At 43.8% G+C, this 23,058-nt stretch overlaps 1 protein-coding gene across 1 annotated transcript; it reads right to left on the bottom strand.

Annotated features, from left to right (window-relative positions):
- Positions 1-3,212: 3,212 nt before the first annotated feature.
- Positions 3,213-22,259, bottom strand: SRD5A2 (steroid 5 alpha-reductase 2). Its single transcript, XM_042885515.1, has 5 exons — positions 21,976-22,259; positions 6,863-7,026; positions 4,507-4,608; positions 3,796-3,946; positions 3,213-3,298 (listed from the first exon to the last, which is right to left on the bottom strand). Exons 1-5 carry the CDS (start codon positions 22,257-22,259, stop codon positions 3,232-3,234), a joined length of 768 nt encoding a protein of 255 aa, XP_042741449.1. The 3' UTR covers positions 3,213-3,231.
- Between the last annotated feature and the right edge of the window lie 799 nt (positions 22,260-23,058).

Consider the following 23,058-nt stretch of genomic DNA (forward strand, 5'->3'; position numbering starts at 1 on the left):
AACCAAAAAGCGTTGAACAACTTGCTTAAGTTCGTCAGTGGATCAGTGACACCATCAAGAGTATAAGAAGACACCTTGAGTCCAAGCCATTAGAACCTCTACCTATGTGTGAGAGTCCCTTGGTGTTTGTGATTCCAGCACACACCGTGGGTTGGTACTTGAGCTGAAACACACAGAGCTCCTGGCCAAGCCTAAAAGGCTTCATGTTCTGAGAGAGTAATGGGAGCAGTACAGCTCCCAGATGAGTACTTTTCCCGAAGACAATCATTAAGGGGCCAAAACTGGGGGGTTTGCCATTTGAGTAAATATATTATGTAAAATAAGCTCTTTAAAACAATAGCAACAAATGCTCTATGTTGCATGGAGCCAGTTTTCTATTGTCTTCTGTGACCTCTCATCTGAAGCATGGACTAAAGCTAGGCAAAGGTTGAAGTGTGTGTGGCACAGAGAGATGGGAATAAGAAATGGCAAGTGCCATTGTTCTCCTCTTTGCCTCCCTGTGAGCAGCATTTCACTCGGTTTTCCACTGTCAGAATAGATTAGATATCTAAATTCTACTATCAATGAGTGGTCTGGCTAATCACTCGGGTGCAGAAAATGTGTTTCACGGAGGAAAATGCCAGATTTGTGGAAGCCATTTGTGTAGCTTAACACAGTGATATAGTGCATGCTTGCAGAAAGTCAGATTTTGAAGACAGCATTTGAACAATACAAAACTAATTAAATCAACAAGAGGCCTGGGGACAAAGGATTCATTTTCCCATCAGCTGCCAGCACAGATGAAGGCTGGTGATCAGCTCTGCATGTGACACGTCTGCCCTGCCGCACTCAGAGCTGTCCTCAGGAAAGTCCTCTCCAGGGGAACAGCACTGAAACTTAATTGTTCCTCAAAGAGAAATGAAAACTTAAATGTGAATGATGGGGAAAAAAAAAAAAAAACAAACAGAAAAAGGTTATTGCAAAAGGAGGAGGAAAGGAATGAGATTCTATTTGAAATGGTTACCGCAGAGGATACTTGTGTTAGCTTTTGGCAGAACAAAAGGGCATTGCAAAGAAATTCAAAAAGGTGCTGGTATTCAAAACATTTTACAGTCAACTCTGAAATCATAATATGTGCACATAACCTTCAGAGGCTTGAGCAGAAGGATATGAAAATGTCCACTGTGTTTCTCTCCCAGAGACAAGCAGATCCTATCTTTCCTTATATAAGTAGAGAATAAAAGAAATGAATAGGGAGCATTGTTACCCCACGTGTGCTTCCTGTGGCATTTTACGCACAGCAGGGCAGGCTGGTGTCCCCAGGGCAACAACCAGCCCCACTGAGAAACTCTGTGTGGGGAGAGATGTCTCTCCTCTCCATCATAGCTACCGTCATTCATTGCTTGCTAGTTTAAAGCACGCGCAACCACCCTGCTCCCCCAAAACACCAAGGGGTGGGGCAGAAGGATGACACACTCTATTCCTGCCCACAGCTCTTGACAGAGGATGGAATTACTCTGGCAAAGTGTTGGGCACCCCAAGACGTGCTGAGTTTGGCTGATGCCAAGGCACTGGACCTGCATGGCCTACACCCCCCTGCCTGCAAATAGTCCCCACTAGGACCTATCACCACTGAATATCTGGACCTGGTCAACCAGCACTAACAGTCTAACTGATGAGGATATTTAAATCCTATTGACAAAATGGGCCTTGTATCAACTTTCCTTTGATACGGATGGGATAAGTTTGTGCAGTAGGACTTTGCAGTGGGGCAAAGTTAAACCTAGGTCAAATATTGAGCCAAGGGTGACAGGAACTCAATAGAGAGCGGGTGAAGACATTTTAGACCCAGTTTCCTAAGGCCACTCTGCTGCAGGATATGAGGACAATTAGCAACAGCAGCAAAACAGAGAGGGTTTGCCCAGAAGAAGGAAGCCAAGGTGAGCAGGGCTGCGTAAGAAATGTCACAGAGGCTCATTTCTGTAAACAATAAATTACAGACCATCACAACTCTGTGCTTTACATAATTTTTATTGTGTTTCAGAGAAAATTGCATACAGCCCATCAGGTTACTCTAGCAGCATGTAATATGTTTAGTATGTGGTCCAGTCTTGTTTTTTTTCCCAGCCATTCAGCATGATTCTTAGCAGGATTTTGTGCTGCAAAGGGTAACTAAAACTATCAGCGTTTTCTGAAACATCTGTTCCTATTAAGGTTGATGACATTTTTTTCTGGAAAATTCCTAACTATATTCTAAAATTATATATAAAAAAAAAATACTGTGTCCTTGTGGAAATTCAATAATATCTGTGTATCATTTCCTAACACGAGTATCTGAAAATGTTCCTCTTAGACAAAATGTACTGCCAGTGTCTGAGAATGTTTTCTTCAACCCAGAGCTTTTTGTTTTCATTGTTTCTGTTGTTATACATCACCATTTCAAGTTGTTTTGTGTTTTTTTTTTAAATGAATAAAAATGGAGTGTGTTTGAGTGAACAAATTGTTATTTTGAAAAGACCTCTGAATTTGCCAGAAGGGAAAAACTTCTAATGCTGCTGCAATTATTTTAATGACATACATTTAAAAAAAAAAAAAAGAATTCTGGTGAGTAAATATTAATCATCTAGCAGTGAGAAGGGTATTACTCAAGGACGTAAAGCAGACATTGTGGCAGCTCAAGATGCTTGTGCATCCACATACTTCATGCTACCTCTGTGCCACAACACACTGCTCCCAGCCTCATGCCCACAAGTGTCCTCTTGTTGCATGGTGGCTCTGGGAGCTAGCTTTGCTTCTAGATGAAAAATAAAGGGTAGAGTTACTTTCTTGACAAAGGAGATTGCCATGAGGGCATACGTGCTACAGCATGAGGCAGGAAGAAGCAGGGGTGCAGAAGGGCTATAGATTGGAGTGACACAAGACTTTCTCTTAAGCCATGGGCTTACTTTCTCCTTTTCTGCACTGTATTTCAGCCAGTGTTTTTTCTACAATGTCAGTGGAGTCATACTAGTCAGACTCATTTTCCACAGGTAGAACTCCACAGACATGCAAGTACTTGGGAAGTCCCTCTACCCAAAACTGCCTGCAATTTCCCCTGTATTTAAAAACAAGAACTTCAGTTCTGTACGACCTTCTTGCCTGTTACAACCCCAGGTTATCATTTGTACCATTATTTATAGTCAGACCTAACTTTAAAACTAGGAATTGGAAAAAGCCCTATAAAAATAGGATACAGGATCCATATCCAAGTCATTAAAAAACAAAAGGAATCAAAGCTTTCCTTGATTTTGGGTAGTCTGTAAATGTCTTGAGATAGTACCTGAAAGAGAACAAGCAAGAGAATGAAAGTGCGTACGAGCAAGAAAACTGCACAGTTTCGATACAGCACAGCTGAAATACCTTAAAACACCTCCAATCTACCTTGCTTTGCAACCTCTCTGTGTTACTCTGCAAAAGAACATTCCCAAGAGATTTACACTACTATTTAATTTGGGAATTCAGTGCACAGGAGCACGTCTATCCCAAAGCGCTGCAAGGAACCCTCAGGAGAAGATGTGTTTTCCAGGCTCAGTGACAGGATGTCTTAATATGGAAGGAGTAGTGACATAAGCAGAGCTACTTAAATGACCATCAGTCCCATTTAACAATTTTTCCAGCGCACTGCTGTACTTTCATCCAGTTGCAAACAGGCTAATATGCTTCTTGTACGTAGCATTAAATTTCAGTTTTCTTTTGGATTCCAGCCCTGTCCCCCCCTGGCATTTTGCAAAATGTGTTCCATGAGCAAGAGGCAGGAAACTGTTTAAGTTTTGATACCTGTGATGGTGGTAAGCACGGGGCCCAATGCAGCAAAGAGTGAAAAAGGCAAAGGTGAAGGCTGGTAGAGACCAGGTAGCGATGGCAAAACCAAACCATTCCACAATTTCTCCAAAGTAGTTGGCTCCAGAAACATAAGTGAACAGCCCTCCTGAAATGAAAGACAAAATATGCAATTTTTATATGTCATCTTATGCACATGGAATTTTTCTTTCCTTAAGGTCAGCAACTGAATACTCTACCTTTTTATTCAGAAACCATATGAGAAACTTAAAATGACTTCCCCGAAGCCAAGACAAACTACAAAGAAGGATACTGTACAAGAGTCAGAGGTTATTCTAACCAAGAAGTTATCGGCACCTTCACAATTGTTTATTTCCATTTGGAAATGGAAAGACTTAAGAAAGCCATTATTAGAATTACATGAACGTCATTTATTAACATCTCCACTACCTCTAGGGAATACAAAATCTGGATCTCAGTTCTGTATTTTAGCTAATCACAGCAAGAGGAAGGCAGGCGTTGAAGGTGAAAAACGGGGCAGAGGCAGTGATGGTTGAGGAGATATGAGCATCCAAAGCAAGCCAGCAGGAGTCAACACCAAAACTGGAGTGTCCTGGATCCCCATCCATGTTTCTCTACAGAAATGGGCGTTTCCAGGTTCATAGCTCTGACCTACATCCTGTCTTTCTCACTAAGACAAAAACATACCTTGAGGAATCTTGTAAGTTACTTCCCCAGGTTTTCTCAGCTGGCGCAGCAGGAGATCACTGTGAATGTTGATTCCCATTCCCAGAAGAAATAAGAGGAGGCCTTTGAAAGAGAAATGGGAAATGGATTAGAAAGACAGCTTCTGGTTTGCCCCATTATCCCTGCACAAGGAATACAAGAACGTGCAAGGTTTACCTTTGGAGAAGGCAGATACGAGGCCCAATGTGATGTGGGTGAATGCTTTTTCTCTAGTCAAAAGATGCATAGCTACTGAAAATGTTACAGATCCCCAGAAGTATGAGTGAATGATGATAATGTAAACATGTATCTCTGTGTCAGCTATGAGATTACCTATTCTGGAGAGCTTCAGTGTGATCACCATCTCTGCACATTAAGATGACTCCCCTGAGCAGACTGTTCTGTCTAGCTGAAAGTGTTCTGCTCAGCCTATGTGAGAAATAGCCAAATTTCTCACCTGGCCATTGTCATCAAACAGCATAGAATCATAGAACAGGTTGGGTTGGAGATCTTTCAGTCACAACTTCCAGGCATGGGCAGGGCTGCCGCTCACCAGCTCACGCTGCCCAGGGCCCCATCTAACCTGGCCTTCAGTGCCTCCAGGTATGGGCATCACAGCTTCTCTAGGCAGCAGTGCCAAGGCCTCACTGCCCTCTGAGTAAAAAATGTCTTCCTAACACCTAATATAAACCTCTCCTCTTTAAATTTAAATTGATTAATTTAATTTTAATTTAATTTGATGAAATTTTAATTTAAAACCCCCCTTGTCCTATCACTGTCAGATCAAGTAAAAGGCCTATGGGAAGCCTCTGTGCTCCTTCTTGGGTCCCACAAGTGGGTACATTAATGATCTAGAAAATCAGTCATTCAAGAGGGGCCAGGGGAAGCCTGAGCAGCAGCTATGTATTCGCAGTCCCCAGAGATATCAGGTAGCTAAGTATTGGATAGGCCATGTAGAGCTGGGAGAAGGAGGGGGCCAGGGATGGACAGCATCACAGAAAAAAAGCTGTGAAAATAGAAGCTCAGAGAACACAAACTTATCCAGCACATCATCAGTACAAGGAGATGAACCTACAACCCAGGGCTGCTCAGTCCACTAAAAGTCAGGCCATTTGGACAGAGCTGTGGGCATGAACATGGAGCAACCACTCACTTGCTGAAGGCTGCTGACAGTTTCTGGCCAGAAAGATTCATTGAGCAGATTCTGTTTAGCTGAGAAACTAGATTGAGGAACTCTGCAGGTGACATGCCCTACATTTCATGCCACATTAGACACTGAGAAAACCACATCTGACAGCGATTGGGAAGGCAGGAATCAAGTAGAGGTGGTATGTGCAAAGCGGCAGAGCAAAAAACAAAGGTCTTGTAAAACCTCAGCACTCCCGGTAGTAACAGAAAGTTGGGAAGAAGTTGTAGAAGATGAATACATTGTTTTAACTTGATGTCTTAAGGACCACCGCTACTGTTTTCCCATTAGTTCTTTGCTCTCATCACATGTATATATATATTTATTGTCAAAATAATGCAGTGTGTTCTTTGACGGCTGTAGAGCTGTTTCTACACAGTGTCCAGGGTTTTTAAGATGGGATGTTGTGAGAAAACTGAACTTTTATCCACTGCTTTTAATAGAGTATGGAATGTACCTTGGTTACTTTGTACTTGCTGTATGCAAAACATTTCTTCTTACCTCCCTGTTCAATTTTATTTCTGTGTCTGTATTTAAAAACCATCCTCTGCACAGCACCAACTGTGTAATGCACCTAGCTGCCCTTGCTCTGTTATTCTCTTCGGGCTTTTACAGGGTGAAATTCAGCTAGGCTATTAAATTACAGAACATAAGGGAACATTATTAACATACAACCAGACCATGCATGATCTGTAATCTGCCCATGTGCCCTAGAACAAGAAAAAAGAACCCTTTGTCTCTATAGCCCCATTTATGCTGGGGCTTTGCACTCTGTCAGTCAGAATGGCTGCATTGAGTGTACACCTCCCTGGTAGAGAGAAAAAGCCACAGATTACCCTTGCACAGGGCCACTGTTTGGTGGACATCTGGCTGAGCAATTGCACATTCCTGCTCAAGTGGCATTGAAAAGCAAGGTTGGTGAGATGAGACTGTGCTCCAATACCCTACTTCATAATCCTTCAGTGGTGGCTTCCTAGCAAGAATAAATGTCACTACACATTCAGTTGTTTTATCTGGGCCAGCAGGCAGCTTTCATGCAGATTTCCATCACAACTGATCTGACTCACATGTTCAGTGAAGATTAGGATGTAATTCAAAGCGGTGACAAATTGCTTGGAGATTAGATCTCGGGAATCCTGCAGCTGTAATTACCTGATGTAAATCGGATGTCGGTGCACCAATCGGTTGGGTATTCAGCACAGTAGATCAGGTAGTACCCCTGGAGGAAGCCATTATAGATACAGAATAGCGTGCCAAAGAAAAGCAATTGCAGCGGGAAAGGCCTGCCTCTAGTGAAGAAGGGGTAAATAAATGTCCTAAGGTAGATAAGAAAACAAAGTCAGCACATTTCACGATAACAGCGTATCTGTAATTTCTCTGCTGCAGGAAGAAAAACCTTAACAAAACACAAAATATGAAAAACTCAGTAAACGTTAAGAAATGGAAAACTGTAAGAAAGCAAGACCAACAACAAATGGGAATCAAGAGAAACACTGCCCATACCACATTTTTCTGGTCCTTTGAGATGGAACACAGGAAGCTGGAAATCTCACCCAGAATTGCTGTGGCTTCAAGAATGTCTCTCTGCCTTCCTTTTCCCTTGTTGGTAGCAGGAGGAACTTGAACCACAAACAGCACATTCATACTAAGATCTTGGCTGCCTTTTGCTACAGAGAGGGGCAGTGCCAACTGCAATACCCATTTCCCAGAAGAGCCACAAACACTGTGGAAGAGCTTCCGTATGGAGGAGATGTTCCTGACCCCACCACCAAGACTGCTCTCAGGGCTGGCCATGCTCCTTCACCAGTGCTTAATCACTGGTTCAGGCCTGTTACTCACAAAGGGAGACTTGGAGAAAATAAATTGTACAGAAGAGAGAAAAAACCACTGTGAAAGGAGTTTACACAGTGGATTTGAGTGAGATTCTTCATCAAAAACAGGTATGCATGTGAACCTTTCAATTTCTCTAGCTGAGGTGGTCAGAAGTTCCTGCCTTGGCTTCAACCATTCCTAGCATGAGGAGACATTTCTCAGCTCCGAGATTATGCTGTGGCAGTATAAAGGCTACAAGCCCCTTCAAAGATGGCTCACCCAGCAGTGCAAGGAAGAAAAAAAACCACACGGTCTATCTAACATGAACACCATGTGTGCAGGACAGAAGAAAGTTGCATGCGCAATCTCGGGGGATGTCAACTATTTATTTAATTAGTAGAGGGAACGAAATCCTGGCATCAGTGAAATTCTACCTCATAGCACTTCTGAAATTCCATGTCAGAATTTCATTGAAGAATCCACGTTGTGAAGCAGTTTTTCCAGGGAAATCTGCTTTAATAAATCTGGAGGTCAGACTCAGTTCTCTGTATCTGAACAGTGCCAGAAGATTCTGTTTTAATACAACACTCGTCAATTTGAATTACGAGCACACAGACTATTCCTGGTGGGTTTTGATAAAGCAACTGAAATAAAATGAAGGTGTTTGATAGGATTAGATAGTACACGGAAGAGTTTGCATCACTGCAGAGATTATTTTGCAATGTGCAAATCAGAAGAGGATCAGAGGCCACCACTTTAGAGGAGCAGATCAAAAATTGGCCTTCCAGATTTAGACCTATGACAAATTTGACCTTTTTCTTCCCGTGCAATATTGATGATTAATCCTTTTGTCCTTTATCATCTTTACTGGCCAAATGCACTGCATCTGACTAAACCATTGCCAGCTGTTTCCTTTAAAATGGATGAATAATAAATTATTCATCTTTTCTGTCATTTCTTATCCAGACTAGCACGTTTCAAAGAGAAAATGATATGTAATTGCATCAAATTTCTGCTTACATGGAGTATACCAGCTCCCTTGAAAACTGCAGAGTCTCTCACCCCAACTGAGAGAAAAACCACATGCAGAACATCCTACTTCCACGTTCCTCCAAAGATCTCTGGAGGAATTTTTAGTCACTACAGTTTAAGGAATAAGAAGGATATACACTGACAAGCTCATAGTCTAGCTGTATAAGACAATCGTAAACCTTTCGTGTCAGGTTCATTTCTGAGTATTCTATCTAAAGCAAAGTTCTCAATTTATAATCACTGAGCTACTTGTGGCCCATTTAGAAAATTCATCCAACTTGAAGCCTGTTCACAAGAACACCCTATTTTTGCAGTCTCTTAGGAGCAGGTTCAGGACTGAATGAAGGCTTCTTGTAGGAGCACTCATCTTTCCTGGGGAAGGGATGCAGGCACAAATCTGATTGAGAGATGGGAGGAGGAATGAGGAAACCCTGAGACAGACAGCATCATGTCTGAGTTTCGGGAGTCCTTGAGAAAAGGAGTGATGGAGAATGGGATGCCTGGGCAGCACTGACTGAGTAAAAGACAGCAGAAATGGGAAAGGATTCAGAGTGGTAAAATAAGAAGGGACCTGGAAGAGATTTCCATTCTGCATCACTGGAGCTGCTGAATTAAGAGCAGAGATTAAAGTTAAAAAAAATAACACTGAATATGAGAAAATAATCTGTTTGGGGGAGCTGAATAACTGTGTGCAAGTGTTCTCATGATACTGAAAGGAAGCAAGTTCAAATGTAATTAATAAACATACTTAATACAATACACAAACGACACTGGAAGAAGGGAGATAGCCACAGATTATAAATGAAGGCAAGTCCTTTAATAAAGAGGAGAAAAAGTCTAAGGCTTTGGAATACATATTCATTCTCATAATTCAGGGGATAAATCACACTCCAATTCAAAGAGGCAGAAGGCAGCATCTCCCTTGGATGGCTGACCACCATTTATTGCACTTTCTTTTGAAAGACTTTTGCCAAGGCAGGCACTGTGACGGACCTCTACTCTAACCCAGCAAGGTAACTTCAGGGCTTCATTGGGACTCACACCTCATCTAAGAGAAATAGACAAAGAGAACAAGTTCAAAAGGATGGAGTTAACTCCCCAGAATAGAAAAGTATTGAACACCAGCAAAGCTACGAGCAAAGCTCCAGAGTGAAAATATCCCAGGAAGGCTGACACCATGGATTGCAGTTAAAGAGGTTAAGCAACAGCACTCAACTTCCCAGCCACACAGCCTAATGCAGAGTTCAGGTTGAATTCTTGGTGCTGGATCAGAAAAGCTCAGCTGCTTACAACTGAATGAAGTGAGATTATAGCAAGAAATCTACAATAATTTGCAAAACCACATGTGTCTGATGTGAGTGCCTAAAAACAAAATGCTGCTCCTACATTGCTATCAATTACTGATGGAAAACAAAAAAGAAAAAAAGATCCCTTTGGCTGCAGAAAGATCTAAGGAATCTGGGCAACATAATGCCAAATTCCAGCACTACAAAAGCCTGAAGTCAGTCATTCTGGCAATCCATTACTAGCCAGATGCACACAGTTGTTACAAATTTTAGGTATGCTATATGGTTAGCATAGTGAGAAGGCTATATACAGCATAGGAATGAAAGCAAGTTCTTTTTGCATAGTTACATGCAGGAACTATTAGATGTGCTATACTTAATAAAATACATGCTATACTTAATAAAATACATATCGTTGAAAAAAAAAGAAAGCAAAAGAGCAGGACCTAATAATTTAAATAAGTTTTTAATTGGTGAGGAAGGACCAGGTCGTCTTGACTCCAATGAACAAATTTTTGCTGTTATAAATCCATTACAACAGCAACCAGGTTTCAAAAGCATTTTGAAAGCTGATATACAAATTATTTCCTTGCTTCTCTTGTCTTCCAGTATTTCTGAAGCCATCACTGGAAAAATCTGGTATCTTCCAGTGATTAAAAGCATCTTAGAACCAACAAAGGATATTTCTTCCTTTTCACAGTTCAAAAAAGGCACTGAATTTTGAAAAATGCTGAACCATTGTGGTCTTTCCTACTGGCTTTAGCAGCAAGTCCCACATTTCAATTACTACACATTTTCTAAAAGGAAGCCAAGAACAAAGTTCTTGGGCTTGGTGCACTAGCAGGCTGCACCAGCAAGTCACAGTCAGTCAGCAAGCTACAGCTAGCGTACAGTTAAGATAATATATTTGTTTCTCAAAGGTTTCCATTTTGAAGCACAAAATACTGTTTTCAAAATATTCTGCTCTTTAATAACTTATAATCAATGAGTATACAGATGATATTGCATATCCAGGAGTTTGGCTGATGTAATTATCATACTAGAGTAGGAAAAAAGGGCACTCACCCTATCCTGGGCTCACATGATAAACTCCAGTGGAGCAAATCTCCAGAAAAGATCCTTCCCTGCTGGCAGTCAGCTCTTCAATGGGTCTAGGAGAGGTGCAGCCAGGCTCCACCCCTTCCTGCAGTACAGGTGAATTGCCTTCACCTGTGCTCCCGTGGCTGAGCATTGCTTGCCTCAGGTGATCCATCAGAGGTTCAGGCCATGATTCAGCAGCCCCATACAATAACCAAAGGATACCACCAAAGGTGGAGCTAATAAAGCAAAGGAACTATTGCTTGAGTACAGATGACTCCTGGAATCAAGACTGGTCCAAATGGACATGTGGTTTGATCACAGAGACTACACAGCAAAGTACCAGAGTCTACAACCTATGACAAGATGAATATTTGTTTAAAAAGTCTAATGCTTTTGTTTGTAATAGCCTCCTTGCCTGGGAAAAATAAAATAATAATAAAAAATAGTCTTTTTTTAATATGTTTGTGGCTGGCACAATTCTGGGTGATACTGAGCACACCAAGAGTGAGAAATAGATTTAACAACAATCCTGAAATACTGGTTTTGTGTTTTTAGGAATCAGTTTAGTTCAGTGAAGACAATGGCAAAGAACAACTCTTGGGCAAGTCTGACAAAACATAAAAGATTAGCTGGAGAACTGGCTGGATGGAGGAAGGAGCGCTGGTAGGTAGCAAGCTTAGCATGACCTGGGAGTGTCAGGGTATGTCAAAAAGGCAAATGTTAAAATGTGATGTGAAAACTGAAGTGCTAATGGAGGCACCCAAATTTGTTTCTCTTTGCATGGAGCTAGTAGGCACTTACATTGTATGCAGCTGAACCCTGCACTTCATAAGAGACACAGGCAAAGCCCAGAGAAAACAGCTGTGATCTGGGAAGTGTGACCCTTGTAGAAAGACTGGAGGCCTCAAGGTTGTTTAACGCGGCTAATAAAAAACCTGTGGAAGACATTATAGCAAAGTACAATTGTATAAAACTTTACTGCAAAGAAGGAAATACAAGCTGGAGGGTTTGAGGAACTTCCATCACTGTTTTTAAGGATGGGCTACACAAGCAGCCAGCAGGAACAATCCTTAGATTGATTGTCTTTCTTAATTCTCTGTAATCTGTTCTGCAATTGCAATTTCGGATTGTCACAGTCTTGATCATTATGGGGCACTGGAGCTCATGCAGGCCTTTCCTGTCCTAATGTCATCCGTACAGGCCAAAGCACTGAGAATAAAATTCAAGGAACTGAGAATGGGAACTTGGAGCTATCTTGGTGAGAGGGGGAGACACTGACAGAGAGCTGGGGAGCAACGATGAGATCTGGAATTAGCTGAGCAAAAGAAACCACAGCACAAACAAAACCTTTTGCCCAGGCTGCAGCCTGAACTCAATGCCCGGCCAGTTACCTCAGCTGAAACTCTAACTAATCTTGGTCCAGATTTAAAATTGTGTGAGTGGTGGAGAACAGGACTAGGGTCAGCGTGACAAGATGTGGTTGTACCCAACCACAATATTTCATGCTTTTCTCTACTAATTGGTGGCATCTAAAGGACAGCAGTACTTAAAGATTACGAGAATGTCTGTTGTTTTATCTAAGCGATGGCGTGTCAGAGGCTTAGCCAGCCAAACCATATATTTCAGCAAGGTATCTCCCTCTTTTCTTCTCCAAAAATAACCACTTGATATTTATGAAGATAAATCACTTTGTTCCTATTGCTAAACTATGGTTGTCTGCCAAAAGAATGAAACATGTGCCAGAGTAACTTGACCAGACACTATTCTGTGCACTTCAAAAAGCTCACTGCTCCTCTGGAGCAGAGTTCAAAGTGTTCACAGAAGCTCAGAGTATGAGCAGAACAAAAGGACACATCTGTATGAAATAATGGTACAAAATCAAAGGATGCACAAAACTGTGCTCTTACAACTGCACTTATGAGAGAAAACTTAATTATTTTCCACAAGCAGTCCACCTGGGGCTGGGAAACAGCCAAAGAAAGTTAGACATTTAGTCAGCTAACCATCTCCAAAGCTACATGCTGGTCAGGCTGTCTCCTACCAACATGCACTAGGCTTCATACCTGTTCAGAAAACAGAAATGCAAGATACACTGAAAGCAGTCTTCAAGATACCCATAATGATTTTTTCCACTCCAGTAATTCTCTCTTTGTTCTCTTTTATGCCTAAATTCTTGATCTTTCTCCATTTTGCTTTCCTAGCCTTCCTGAATTTGTCCTTTCTTTGTCCTTCTTTAGATTCTTTGCTTCCTTTATGGTTCCTCAGGTTTTCTTGTTCACCTAGTTAATGTTTTTATCTTTTGCTACCCAACAACTTCACTGTCTCTCTTTCATTGTAGTTCTTTCATGTTTGCCCCTCTCCCTTTGCAGTTATGGCTGAGTATCTTTATCAACAAAAAGTTTTTTCCTGAGCATCCAAACAGGTCTTTGTCTCCTCTACAACGGATTTTCCAGATCCTATGGTAGGAAGTGACTCCACAGTGACACAGAGTTCATGTAGGTTATATTGACTTGTACATGAAAATGCATTGTGCTGTATTAGAGGGCTGCTCTGAAAGTAATGCCACATATTTTACTATTTTGGCCTACAATTACAGAAGTGGGATGTTGGTGGTATGACAGCAGAGCTCTATCCTTCCCCCCAGTATTCCACTACATGTTGTTGCTGTGTGACAGATGGCAGCAGGGGGCAGTCTAACAGAATGGCACCTGACATGGAAGTCTATATGAAGCAGAGGTATGTTATTGAATTTCCCCATGCAGAAAAAATTGCACTCACTGACATTCGCTGGCACTTGCTGAATGTTTCTGGAGACCAAACAGTGGATGGTGCATTTCAACTGTGGTGGCAATGACGTGAAAGATAAGCCATATTCCAGACAGTAATGCAGATCTTTACAAGGGCAGCATGCAGGCTCTCGTTCATTGCTGGTAGCTACAGATAGTGACTATGCTGAAAAACAGCATTTTGTAGCTGAGGATTTACTTTATCAAATAGTTTAATTATGCTCTTTGTATCTGTTGTAGTTTCCATGGAAATAAATTGGAGGCATTGCTACATATTTAACTCTGAATTTTGTTGGCTTTGCACAGCCTCTGTAGGTCACTATAAACTACAAAACCCTTTCATAACCAGGACATATAACAGCACTGATCTATGCAGCTGCTGCAGTAGGGACTGTCCAGTATTTCCAGTAGCAGCACCAGGCATCTGTGGGTATCAGGGGAGGTGAGGGCCTCCTGGCTTCCTCTCTGCCTGTCCTAAATGCCCATGTGATTGGTTTGTGTGGTATCTGGTGGAGAAGGTTTTCTAGTTTCCATCTTTTGCTGGGGAGACTGTCCACTCTGTCCACTATGAGCACGTGCTCAGGGGTAGCAGGCTTACTGCTCCCATCTGTGGAGAGCAGGCCCCAGCAGCTGTGTCTGGCACAGGAGATCACAGAGCAGGACAGATTTTTGGGGCCTATGAGAGACTGAGATACAGACCTAAGGGTATGAGTGCATAGGATGACAGAGCTTCTACCTGGGAGTCTCAATCCCGAGTGAGGAGACTTGGTACATTTGGGTTGTTTATTCAGCTACATTAAGCAGTTTGAGACTGTGAGCTACGTGTTGCTGTAAAAAAAAAAACAAACAGTGAGAAAACTGAGGTCATAATCTAATGCAGTGTTTCTCTAGCTCTGTTTTACAGATGCGCCTGTCAAAAACAGTTTAAGGCCCTACCTTTGCTGAGAATGCTTCTGTCTTTCACCATGCAGCAGGATAATGGTAGAAGGATTTCTGACCATTTCACCACAGCCCACAGGATTCAAAAGTGCAAAACTGGGTCATCTTCCTTATTTCTTACTATGCAAGGGAACGCTCTGAGAAACTGAAAGATTCAGGATTAAACTTCTATGGCAGTTGAGACTTGTCACATGTTAGAAAATTCTTCTTCATAACCATAATGACCAGAAACACTATATATTTTTTTCCAGGTTCGGAGCCTAGTGCTTTCTTGAAAAATAAGATTTCAAGCCTTTTTAGCAGACTTGTTCTCTGCACATATTCGAAAATACAATTAGTTGAACAATAACAGCATTTCAAATAATTTTTCATCTTTGACAGCTTTGCGCAGTCAGCTTAGTTAAAACAAATGTCTTGGGATAGGCTGATTAAAAACATGAAGCTTCATTCCTCTTTTCAGACCAAACTCCGTCCTCAGCTGAATCTCTACTTCAAACTATTTCAAAAACAGCGAAGATGAATTTGATTTATGAAGGAAAACAAAAATTCAGAGACCCAAATATATCATCATGATGACAAAGCAGGAAAGAACTTGAACTCTTGGGGCCCATGCTGCATCTGAAGAACTGTAAGTATAAAAATATTAGTGTAATCATTTTTGCCAATAGACTATAGAAGTTGAAAATGGAAAACACAAGCAAAAAGCATGAAACTCCAACTTGCATGTCTAAAAATTAAGAAAGTTTTTGAAGTGTCCTAAAGTCCCAGATTTGCACAGGCATGCATCCTGGGTCTTGAGGATTACTGAGCATGTTCAATTTAATTAATTTTAAATACCTCTGTTTATTGGCAGTATCCTGCCATTGTAAGTCAGAATCTCAAACGTATCCTTCTAACAGCAGTTCAATCTGAGCGATTTCTACAGCTGTTACACAGAAAGTCATTCTATTTCCAAAATGGTAAACAAATTATTATCATTTCTAAATCCTTAGGTTCGCATCTTGAAGAACATTGGTTGAAATGTCTAAATCCAAAGTGCTTCTGAACCCACATGACCTCTGGTCATCCATGGCAGTAAGGCCCAATGAGGAACAGAATCGGAAATGGCCAGGTCACGTCCCGAGTTTGCACTTACGTTAAAATGATCAGAAGACTTAATATCCTCTAATATCCTGTAATAACAAGAGCTATCGTAGGCTCTCTCTGATTCACAGTCATCTTTGCTTTCTCCCAAAATACTTACTACACGAGATTTCCTAGCAAGATTTCCTAGCACATAAAATTGCTATGTGAAGCACTCGTTACACAGAAAGTATCAGTGTTAGTGTCCTTTGCTCCCCAGGTTTACACAGATACTTCCCTCTCACATCTCCCCTTCCATGCATCACATCCACACATTTTTAAAGACAAAGACTCCACCACCTACTTGGGCGGCCCATTCCAACGCCTAACCACTCCTCAAGTGAAGAAATTCTTCCTAATGTCTAAACTTCCCCTGACACAACTTGTGGCCGCTGTCTTGTGTCTCAGTTGTCATCTGAGAAAAGAGACAAGCACCCTCTTCTATGCAGCCTTCTTTGTAGAGAGTTGCAGAGCCATAGAGAGCAATGAGGTCTCCACTCTGCCTCGTTTTCTCTGGAACAAACAGCTCCAGTTCCCCCAGCTGCTCCTCATAACTCTTTTGTTCTTATCAACATCCATCCCATGGGTGTCCAACCTTTTGGCTTGCCTAGGCCGCACTGAGTGAATAGGAATTGTTTGGGGCTGTATAGATATATTTCTCTGAAAGTAATACCTTTTGTTTATTTCCATGGAAAATACAACAGATACAAAGAACAAAGTAACACTATTTAGGAGAGCAAATTCTCAGCTACAAAACACTATTTTTCAACATAGTTGCCACCATTAGCTGTGCATTTTTGCCACTGACAAACTAGAGCTTGCATGCTGCACAGGCTGCAGTGAGCTCTCAAGGTGTTTCTCAGAGATTTTTAATGAAATTTTACTCTTCCTGCACCTCATCCTTGGCAATCATTGTTCAAAATGTGCGTAATGCAAAAAAAAATGATGGCATGAACAAGAAGTGACTGTGAAGTGATTATTTCTATTTTGAAGGAGATACCAAGAACCTAAGTTAAATCACTGCCCGTCCAACAGATGCAGTTTCTGGAATGTGGATATGTTTATAATGGAAATACTACAAAGTTAGCTTCATAGATTTTTATTTTCACCTGATTTCACCAAAAACTAGGAAAGAACCTAAGTATATAGGCTTTTCAGTGCACAGAGGGACATGAGAAAAATTCCTTTTGTCAAATTATATTTACTGGCTCATTAAAAAAGCACTACCTTCCCTCATAAAGACTGTCTCTCTTATGATATGAAATCAGAAAAATAGATTTGTGGACCTTGAAACAGTAAAGTCCTCAACAAATGCCTTGCTGCGTGTATGGAATGAATCTTAACTCCTTTCCCTTGTATTTTATTTCTGACTTAAAAGAGCAGCCCTAATAAGGGAATACCACTGACATCCCATAATCAAAATTTCCTTGTTTGGTAGAAACAATGTTATTTTAAAGTAAAAACATTTACTGAAATGCCTGTACATACTTTAGTCTTTTTTTTTTTTTTTTTCTTCTCTGTCTTAGTTCAGCTCTTCTCATTTCAACAGCAGGGATCTGGTAATGGACCGAACAAAGGAAAAGCTTCTGCAGCCTGCTCTGTGCGTGCCATACTTCCTTTCCAGAGGACAGAGCAGACCTTAAGTATATAGAGCTTAGGGCAGTGGACTGGCGCAAAACAGCAAACATCACCTGGAATGCAGGGCAGCACATGAGTACAAAACCTTGAACCAACCAGGTACAGTAATTAGGCCTTAGTAACACAGTGGGAATGATGGGCATGACAGGAAATAGAAAGCAAGAGGATGGCACACAGTGGAACCCATCTGGGAAGAAAACTTTGTTTATAAATACAGAGCCATAACAGTTTGCAAAGCTGCATGGTAATGACAAAACAGCACAGAACAATCCACATCATGTAGAGATGTACTGAATAACGAGAGTGTCATCTTGAAAAGATGTGAAGAAAGATAAAAGTCTGAGTTTCCTCCACCTGTTTTCTTCCATTCCAAGGGATATAAGGAAAATTTATTTTGGCACACTTCTGGCTGGGCAACAACCGCAGGTGTCTGTAATGTGAGGCCATTTTCCAGTGGAAAAAGAACATATAAATGAGCTCATTTGTACTAACAGCAAGGAAGGCAATCAGCTGGTGCTCTATTATGAGGGACTAACCGGGAGAGTATTTAGTAATGCTAGAGGAGACTGCAATGAAGCAAACTCAATGCGAGCATTGGATGTGTGAACACTTTACACTTCTGTGGTAAACCATGCAAAGAGATTTTTCAGTTGACTACTTATGCAGGTACCTTACTGAAAACAGCAGTGAATCTAGTATTTTCACTCACAAGAAGAAATAGGATATAGTTGGCATTACTGAAACTCACTGAGATGACTTGCAAAAAGTTAAACTCATGGACTGGGCAGGAGAGAGTGCATGAAAATGGTAGAGTGACCTTATGAACCAGTACAAAACACTTTCCCTCATTTTTTTAAGGGAGATCTTGATTTGTAGAAAACCAAGTACAGGCACACCAAATGGGTAATCTACAATCAAAGCGGGATGGGGATCCAGCTGTCTCTGAAAGAGTGGCCTCTTAGTGCCTTTCAGCCTGACTTGAGTGCACTTCAAAAAGCAAATCTGTTTTTTCTGCACTCGCAGAGGAAAACATTCTGTAGCTCAGAGAGACAAGACTTTCCCCTTACTACTGAAGGTGACATGTCTTTTCCCTCTCTGTATTTCTCACTTTTTACCCAATTCTGGTTCTAAGAGAAATGCAGTGCTAAACTCTATACGGAATTCCATCGTGATGCCATCCTCTCATCCCCTGATTTCCTGTTACCCCACTCGGTTCTTGAAGCGGGGCTGCAAAACGGAAACGCAGCCAACAGGCTTCCTCCCGCCACCTGAGGGCTTCAGCTGCTCTTCCCGCACAGCCCCTTGGCGAACTACGTTTCAAACCAAATCCTTCATAGGTCACTGACGCCGAACAGTTCCTGTACGCTCATCGTTTCCTTCTCGCGGCTGCTTTCCCCAGAGACCGCCGCAGATGGCGGACTTGGTATTTACTGCTCTTCTCACTTTCTCCCTCCTTTCCTCTGCCTCCCCGTGCGAAAGCGAAGCCGTGAGCTTACCTAAACCAGATGTGATAACGTTCCGATTTTTACGGCCGTTTGCTTTAGCGCCACGGGGCCATTTGGATTCGATTAAATTCCCACCACGCCGCGGTAATCAAGAACGCGTCGAGGGAGCCGAGGAGCTGGCTAACCGAGGCCGGCAGGCAAAGAGGAGGGGAGCGATGTGGGATTCCCCTGGCAGACGCAGCCTGACCCCGGCCCTTTCCGAAGCCGCACGGCGCGCACCTTTTCCCGCCCGCCAAGAAGAGGGCGGCTGCAGCCTAGCGGCGGCAGAGGAAACGCGCAGGGCCGGCGGAGCTCAGTTCTGTTTAGAAACGGTTCCTCCGAACGTCGCGGCTACGGGACACCGCGTGCAAAAGCGGGACGCCCTCATTACGCCGGCTTAAGGCTGGTCCTAAATTTGTGAAAGGGTAACTTTATCCTGACAGACTGCGTGCCTGACTGAGTAGCGCGTGTCAGGCGGGGTAATGTCCGCTCGCTGCAGCTGGCACCGGGACACCAGATAAATCACCTCAGTCCTTCACAAACGCCCTACCGTGTGCAGTAGCCAATTCATCAGAAATAGGATACGTGCTCCTGTACTGTCTGGATCACACAAGTGCAAGGCGGAGGACCTGACAGCTCGGTAGCAAGCAGGCTGAAAAATGATCTGATTTCGGTGTGAATGTTATCAGGCTCGGAAAATACAGTGGGATGCTATGGGGTGCTTTGAATTAGCGCAGAGCAACAAACAGTAAGCATCATTAGGAGGAAATCAAGGGGAGTCAAATTCAAGCACATTTTAAACACGCCAAGTGACAGCGGAAGAATTCACAAGACTGAATTACCAGAGAAAACAGCAGATTCTCTGTAGAATAGAGGATGGATTTTCTGTCTTCTGGGCTCTCAGACCGAGACTGGGAGGGACTCAAGTATCTGCTTCAGACAAACCCGAGTTCCTGAGGCAGCACAGCCGGGCTGGTGGACAGAAAGGCAGAACAGCCAGCTCAGTGGCCCTGAAAAATCTCTGCTACTGTAATAGCCTGTGATATTCTGTAATATTCCTTCTGTAATATCCTTCTGTTTGAAACTGCCCTTCCATCAGCACGTTAGGTGTAAGAGAGCTGACAAAATTAGGAACGATAAGAGCTTCCCTGCAGAGAATAAGATGTCGCTAAAATATGTAATGAGAGATGAAGAAACTTTTCTCTGTATAAAGGGGGCTATTTTCATACAAACATAAAGTAATGCTGAAATGCAAATGACAGGCAGTGGGTAGGAAAAGTAGGAATAGCTTAGCAGGACATACATATAACTAAAAGCAGAAACATCATTATTCACATCACGGTTTTAAAGTCAAAAGAACTGCAATAGGCTACCTCTACTGAGCTAATGTAATTTAATTATTGACCGATTGTATATTTTACTATAATCAGAAAAGTATCTAAAACCTGTTTGCTTATTTCTAGTAAAGATAATCACTTGAAAAAATATAAAGATGAACAGTGGCTGTTATATCAAAGTGCTGAACCTCTTCTCAAATACCCCGGCAAAATGCCCTAAGCCAGAAAAACTCATTTTCTCTTTTTCTTGCTCTTCTACATAACAGTGGAGCACTGATACATAACACAGCATTTCAAATATTGATCGGTTTGAAAGCATCTCGGAATGGTTTGCTGTAAAGAATAACACCAGAGTGACACGCAATATTAGAAGCAAAACAGGTTGTTGTATAGACTTGGCTAAATAAGAGTTTTTACTTTTACAAGGGAATAAGTATTCCCTGGCCGCAGGTGAGAAGAGCCCCTAAATTATTTGAGAAAGAAAATGTAGGAAAACATGGGGCTTCTGCCCAAGCCCCGCAGCAACAACTGCAAGCAGAACCTGGCTGAGAGATGGGCGCTTAGCGGTAGGGCAGCATGTCTTTCACGTGCCTGGTGGTGCTCACCTACCTCTGCTTGTGAAACAGCCAGAAGCATACGAGCACAGCGGAGTGCATTAAACTAGATGTGCAACACACCTATTTCTGGGAGCACAGCGTGCCTGCCACGGGTAGCATCCTCCAGCTGGTTTAGCACAGCAACAAAACGACGACGGCGGTGATGGTTAATACATCTGTCAAATATTTTAGCACTTGAAACCATTTTTTTTCCCTCCATTTTTTGGTTTAAATGCATTTCCTACAGCCAATATTTGTTTGTTTCCATCCCTCACTGCCTGTAGAGACACCGCAGTCAGACTTTCAGTGCTAAGATTGCGGGTGGATAGCAAAGAATCATGTATGGAGCATTATTCCTTGCATGATTTTTAATTCTAGGAAGGAAAAGAAAGAAAAATATAGAAATATGACTTTGGATTAAAAAAAGAAGAAGAACCTGCAGAGAAAGGTTTTGCTGCAGAAGCTCCGCACCCTACCGTGCAGAGGGATGCAGGGAAGTCGCCGCTTGTGAGAAGGCCGTTTTCTCGTGAGCGGGAAATCATTGATGCGCCGCGTGAGATCCACGGCAGACGAAAGCGCGAGGGCAGGTAAAGCCGGCCCTGCTCCGTGCTGCAGAAGGGCCCATCGCCGCGCTGAGCGCGCTTCGGAGCCGCGTCCCGCCACCTGCAGAACCCGACGGCAACCGCGGGGCTGTGCCGCGCTGCCCGCGCTGCCACCGACGGAGCGGTCGCGGCTTTGCTCTTTGATGACAAGAACAAAGCTTGACGGCATTCACCGACATACGCACGACGGAATTTCTGACGTATACATGCACTGCATTTTACAGACCGGGAGAAACCGCTGCTGCGGTGCCGCTCCGGGCCAGAGGGACCGCAGCGGCCGTTCTCCCCTCGGGGCCGCCCCACGCGCGTCCCGCCCGCACCGAGGGCTTCGCACGCTCCTCTGCGTAACGTTTGCTTTCGTTTCGTTCCAAACTTCGCTCCGGCATAGCGAAACCTCTCTCTCTTTGCTGGAAAGCGCGGAGAGCATCGCCTCCTCGCCGAGCACCGGCTCCTTCCCGGCGGCGCCCGCTCCGCCGCGCCCACCGCACGCCGCCCTCCGCCCGTGCGGACGGGCAGGTGCTCGCGGCCTCCAGCGGAGCGCCCGGCGGTACCTGTAGAAGTAGTGCCAGCAGAAGAGGCAGCAGAGCAGGCGGCAGCCCAGCGGCTCGAGACGGGGCGGGCTGCGCAGCGCCAGCAGCAGCGCGGGCACGAGGAAGGAGGGCAGCTCCTGCACGAACCAGGCGCAGCGCGCCGGCAGCCGGCCCCGCGGACGGCACAGCCGCTCCTCGTGCTTGCCGTAACGGGACGGCACCCGCAGGTAGAGCGAGAGCTGCAGCAACGCCAGGGCTCCCAGCAGCGAGCTGAGCGCGAGCACCAGGCTGGGGAAGCACTGCATGCTGGGCGCGGGGCACCGAGGCGAGCGGCCGTCGAGCGGTGCCGGCCCCGGTCTTATTAGAGCGGCGGCGGTCACCCCGCCCCGCCGCGCTGCCTCCCATCGCCCGGGCCCGTCAGAGGGCGCAGCCCCTCGCTTCCAGGCGTCCCGGGGGAGCTGCCCGCCGCCGGCCTTGACGCCGTCCTCGGGGAGCGGGGTGCTAGCGGACAGCTACGGAGTAACGAGTGGGTAGCGGCTCCCGCTCACACGGCCGGTTTAAGCTTTGGAAGTCGAGCTCCCGCAGAAGGGCCGGAACATCAAACCGCACAGGCACGGCGGCTCGAGACCGTGAATTCCAGTTGCATCCGTGTCGTTGTGAAGAAAGCTCTTGGATGCAGCTCAGCAAAAGGATGGACGCCGTGCAAACTACCGGAGAAGCCATCCTCGTGGAGCAGTAGTGGTACTGGCTGCGGTTATGTGCTAACATGGGGTGCGAGAGGCTTAGCTTCAGCCTGTTTCAGGAGGTGCTGGAGAATGTGGCGCTTGCTATCTCTCACCTGTATGTAAAAAGAAAGCTGCTCTGGAGCACAGCTGTGCAGATGTACTAACCATAAAACAGAAATGAATCCATAGTAAAACAGTTGGTCATGAGGACGTAGCACTCATAATACACAAGTTTCAGGGTGTTCTACTTCAAGGAATTTCTTTAGAGCAACAAAGTCGTGAAGGGTCTGGAGCACAAGCCTTATGAGGAGCAGCTGAGGGAACTGGGATTGTTCACTCTGGAGAAGAGGAGGCTCGGGGGAGACCTTATCGCTCTGTG

The sequence above is a fragment of the Lagopus leucura genome, unplaced genomic scaffold (genome assembly GCF_019238085.1).
Source record: "Lagopus leucura isolate 7727_CA_CO unplaced genomic scaffold, USGS_WTPT01 Super-Scaffold_73, whole genome shotgun sequence".
In the NCBI taxonomy this organism is placed as follows: domain Eukaryota; kingdom Metazoa; phylum Chordata; class Aves; order Galliformes; family Phasianidae; genus Lagopus; species Lagopus leucura.

Excerpts from the sequence above, each read along its gene's own strand:
- SRD5A2 (XM_042885515.1), bottom strand. The coding sequence starts at position 22,259 with ATGCAGTGCTTCCCCAGCCTGGTGCTCGCGCTCAGCTCGCTGCTGGGA. Across the intron at positions 7,027-21,975 it reads TGCTGGCACTACTTCTACAG|GACATTTATTTACCCCTTCT; the intron begins GTACCGCCGGGC and ends TATCTACCTTAG. Across the intron at positions 3,947-4,506 it reads AACTTACAAGATTCCTCAAG|GAGGGCTGTTCACTTATGTT; the intron begins GTATGTTTTTGT and ends CTTTCATTTCAG.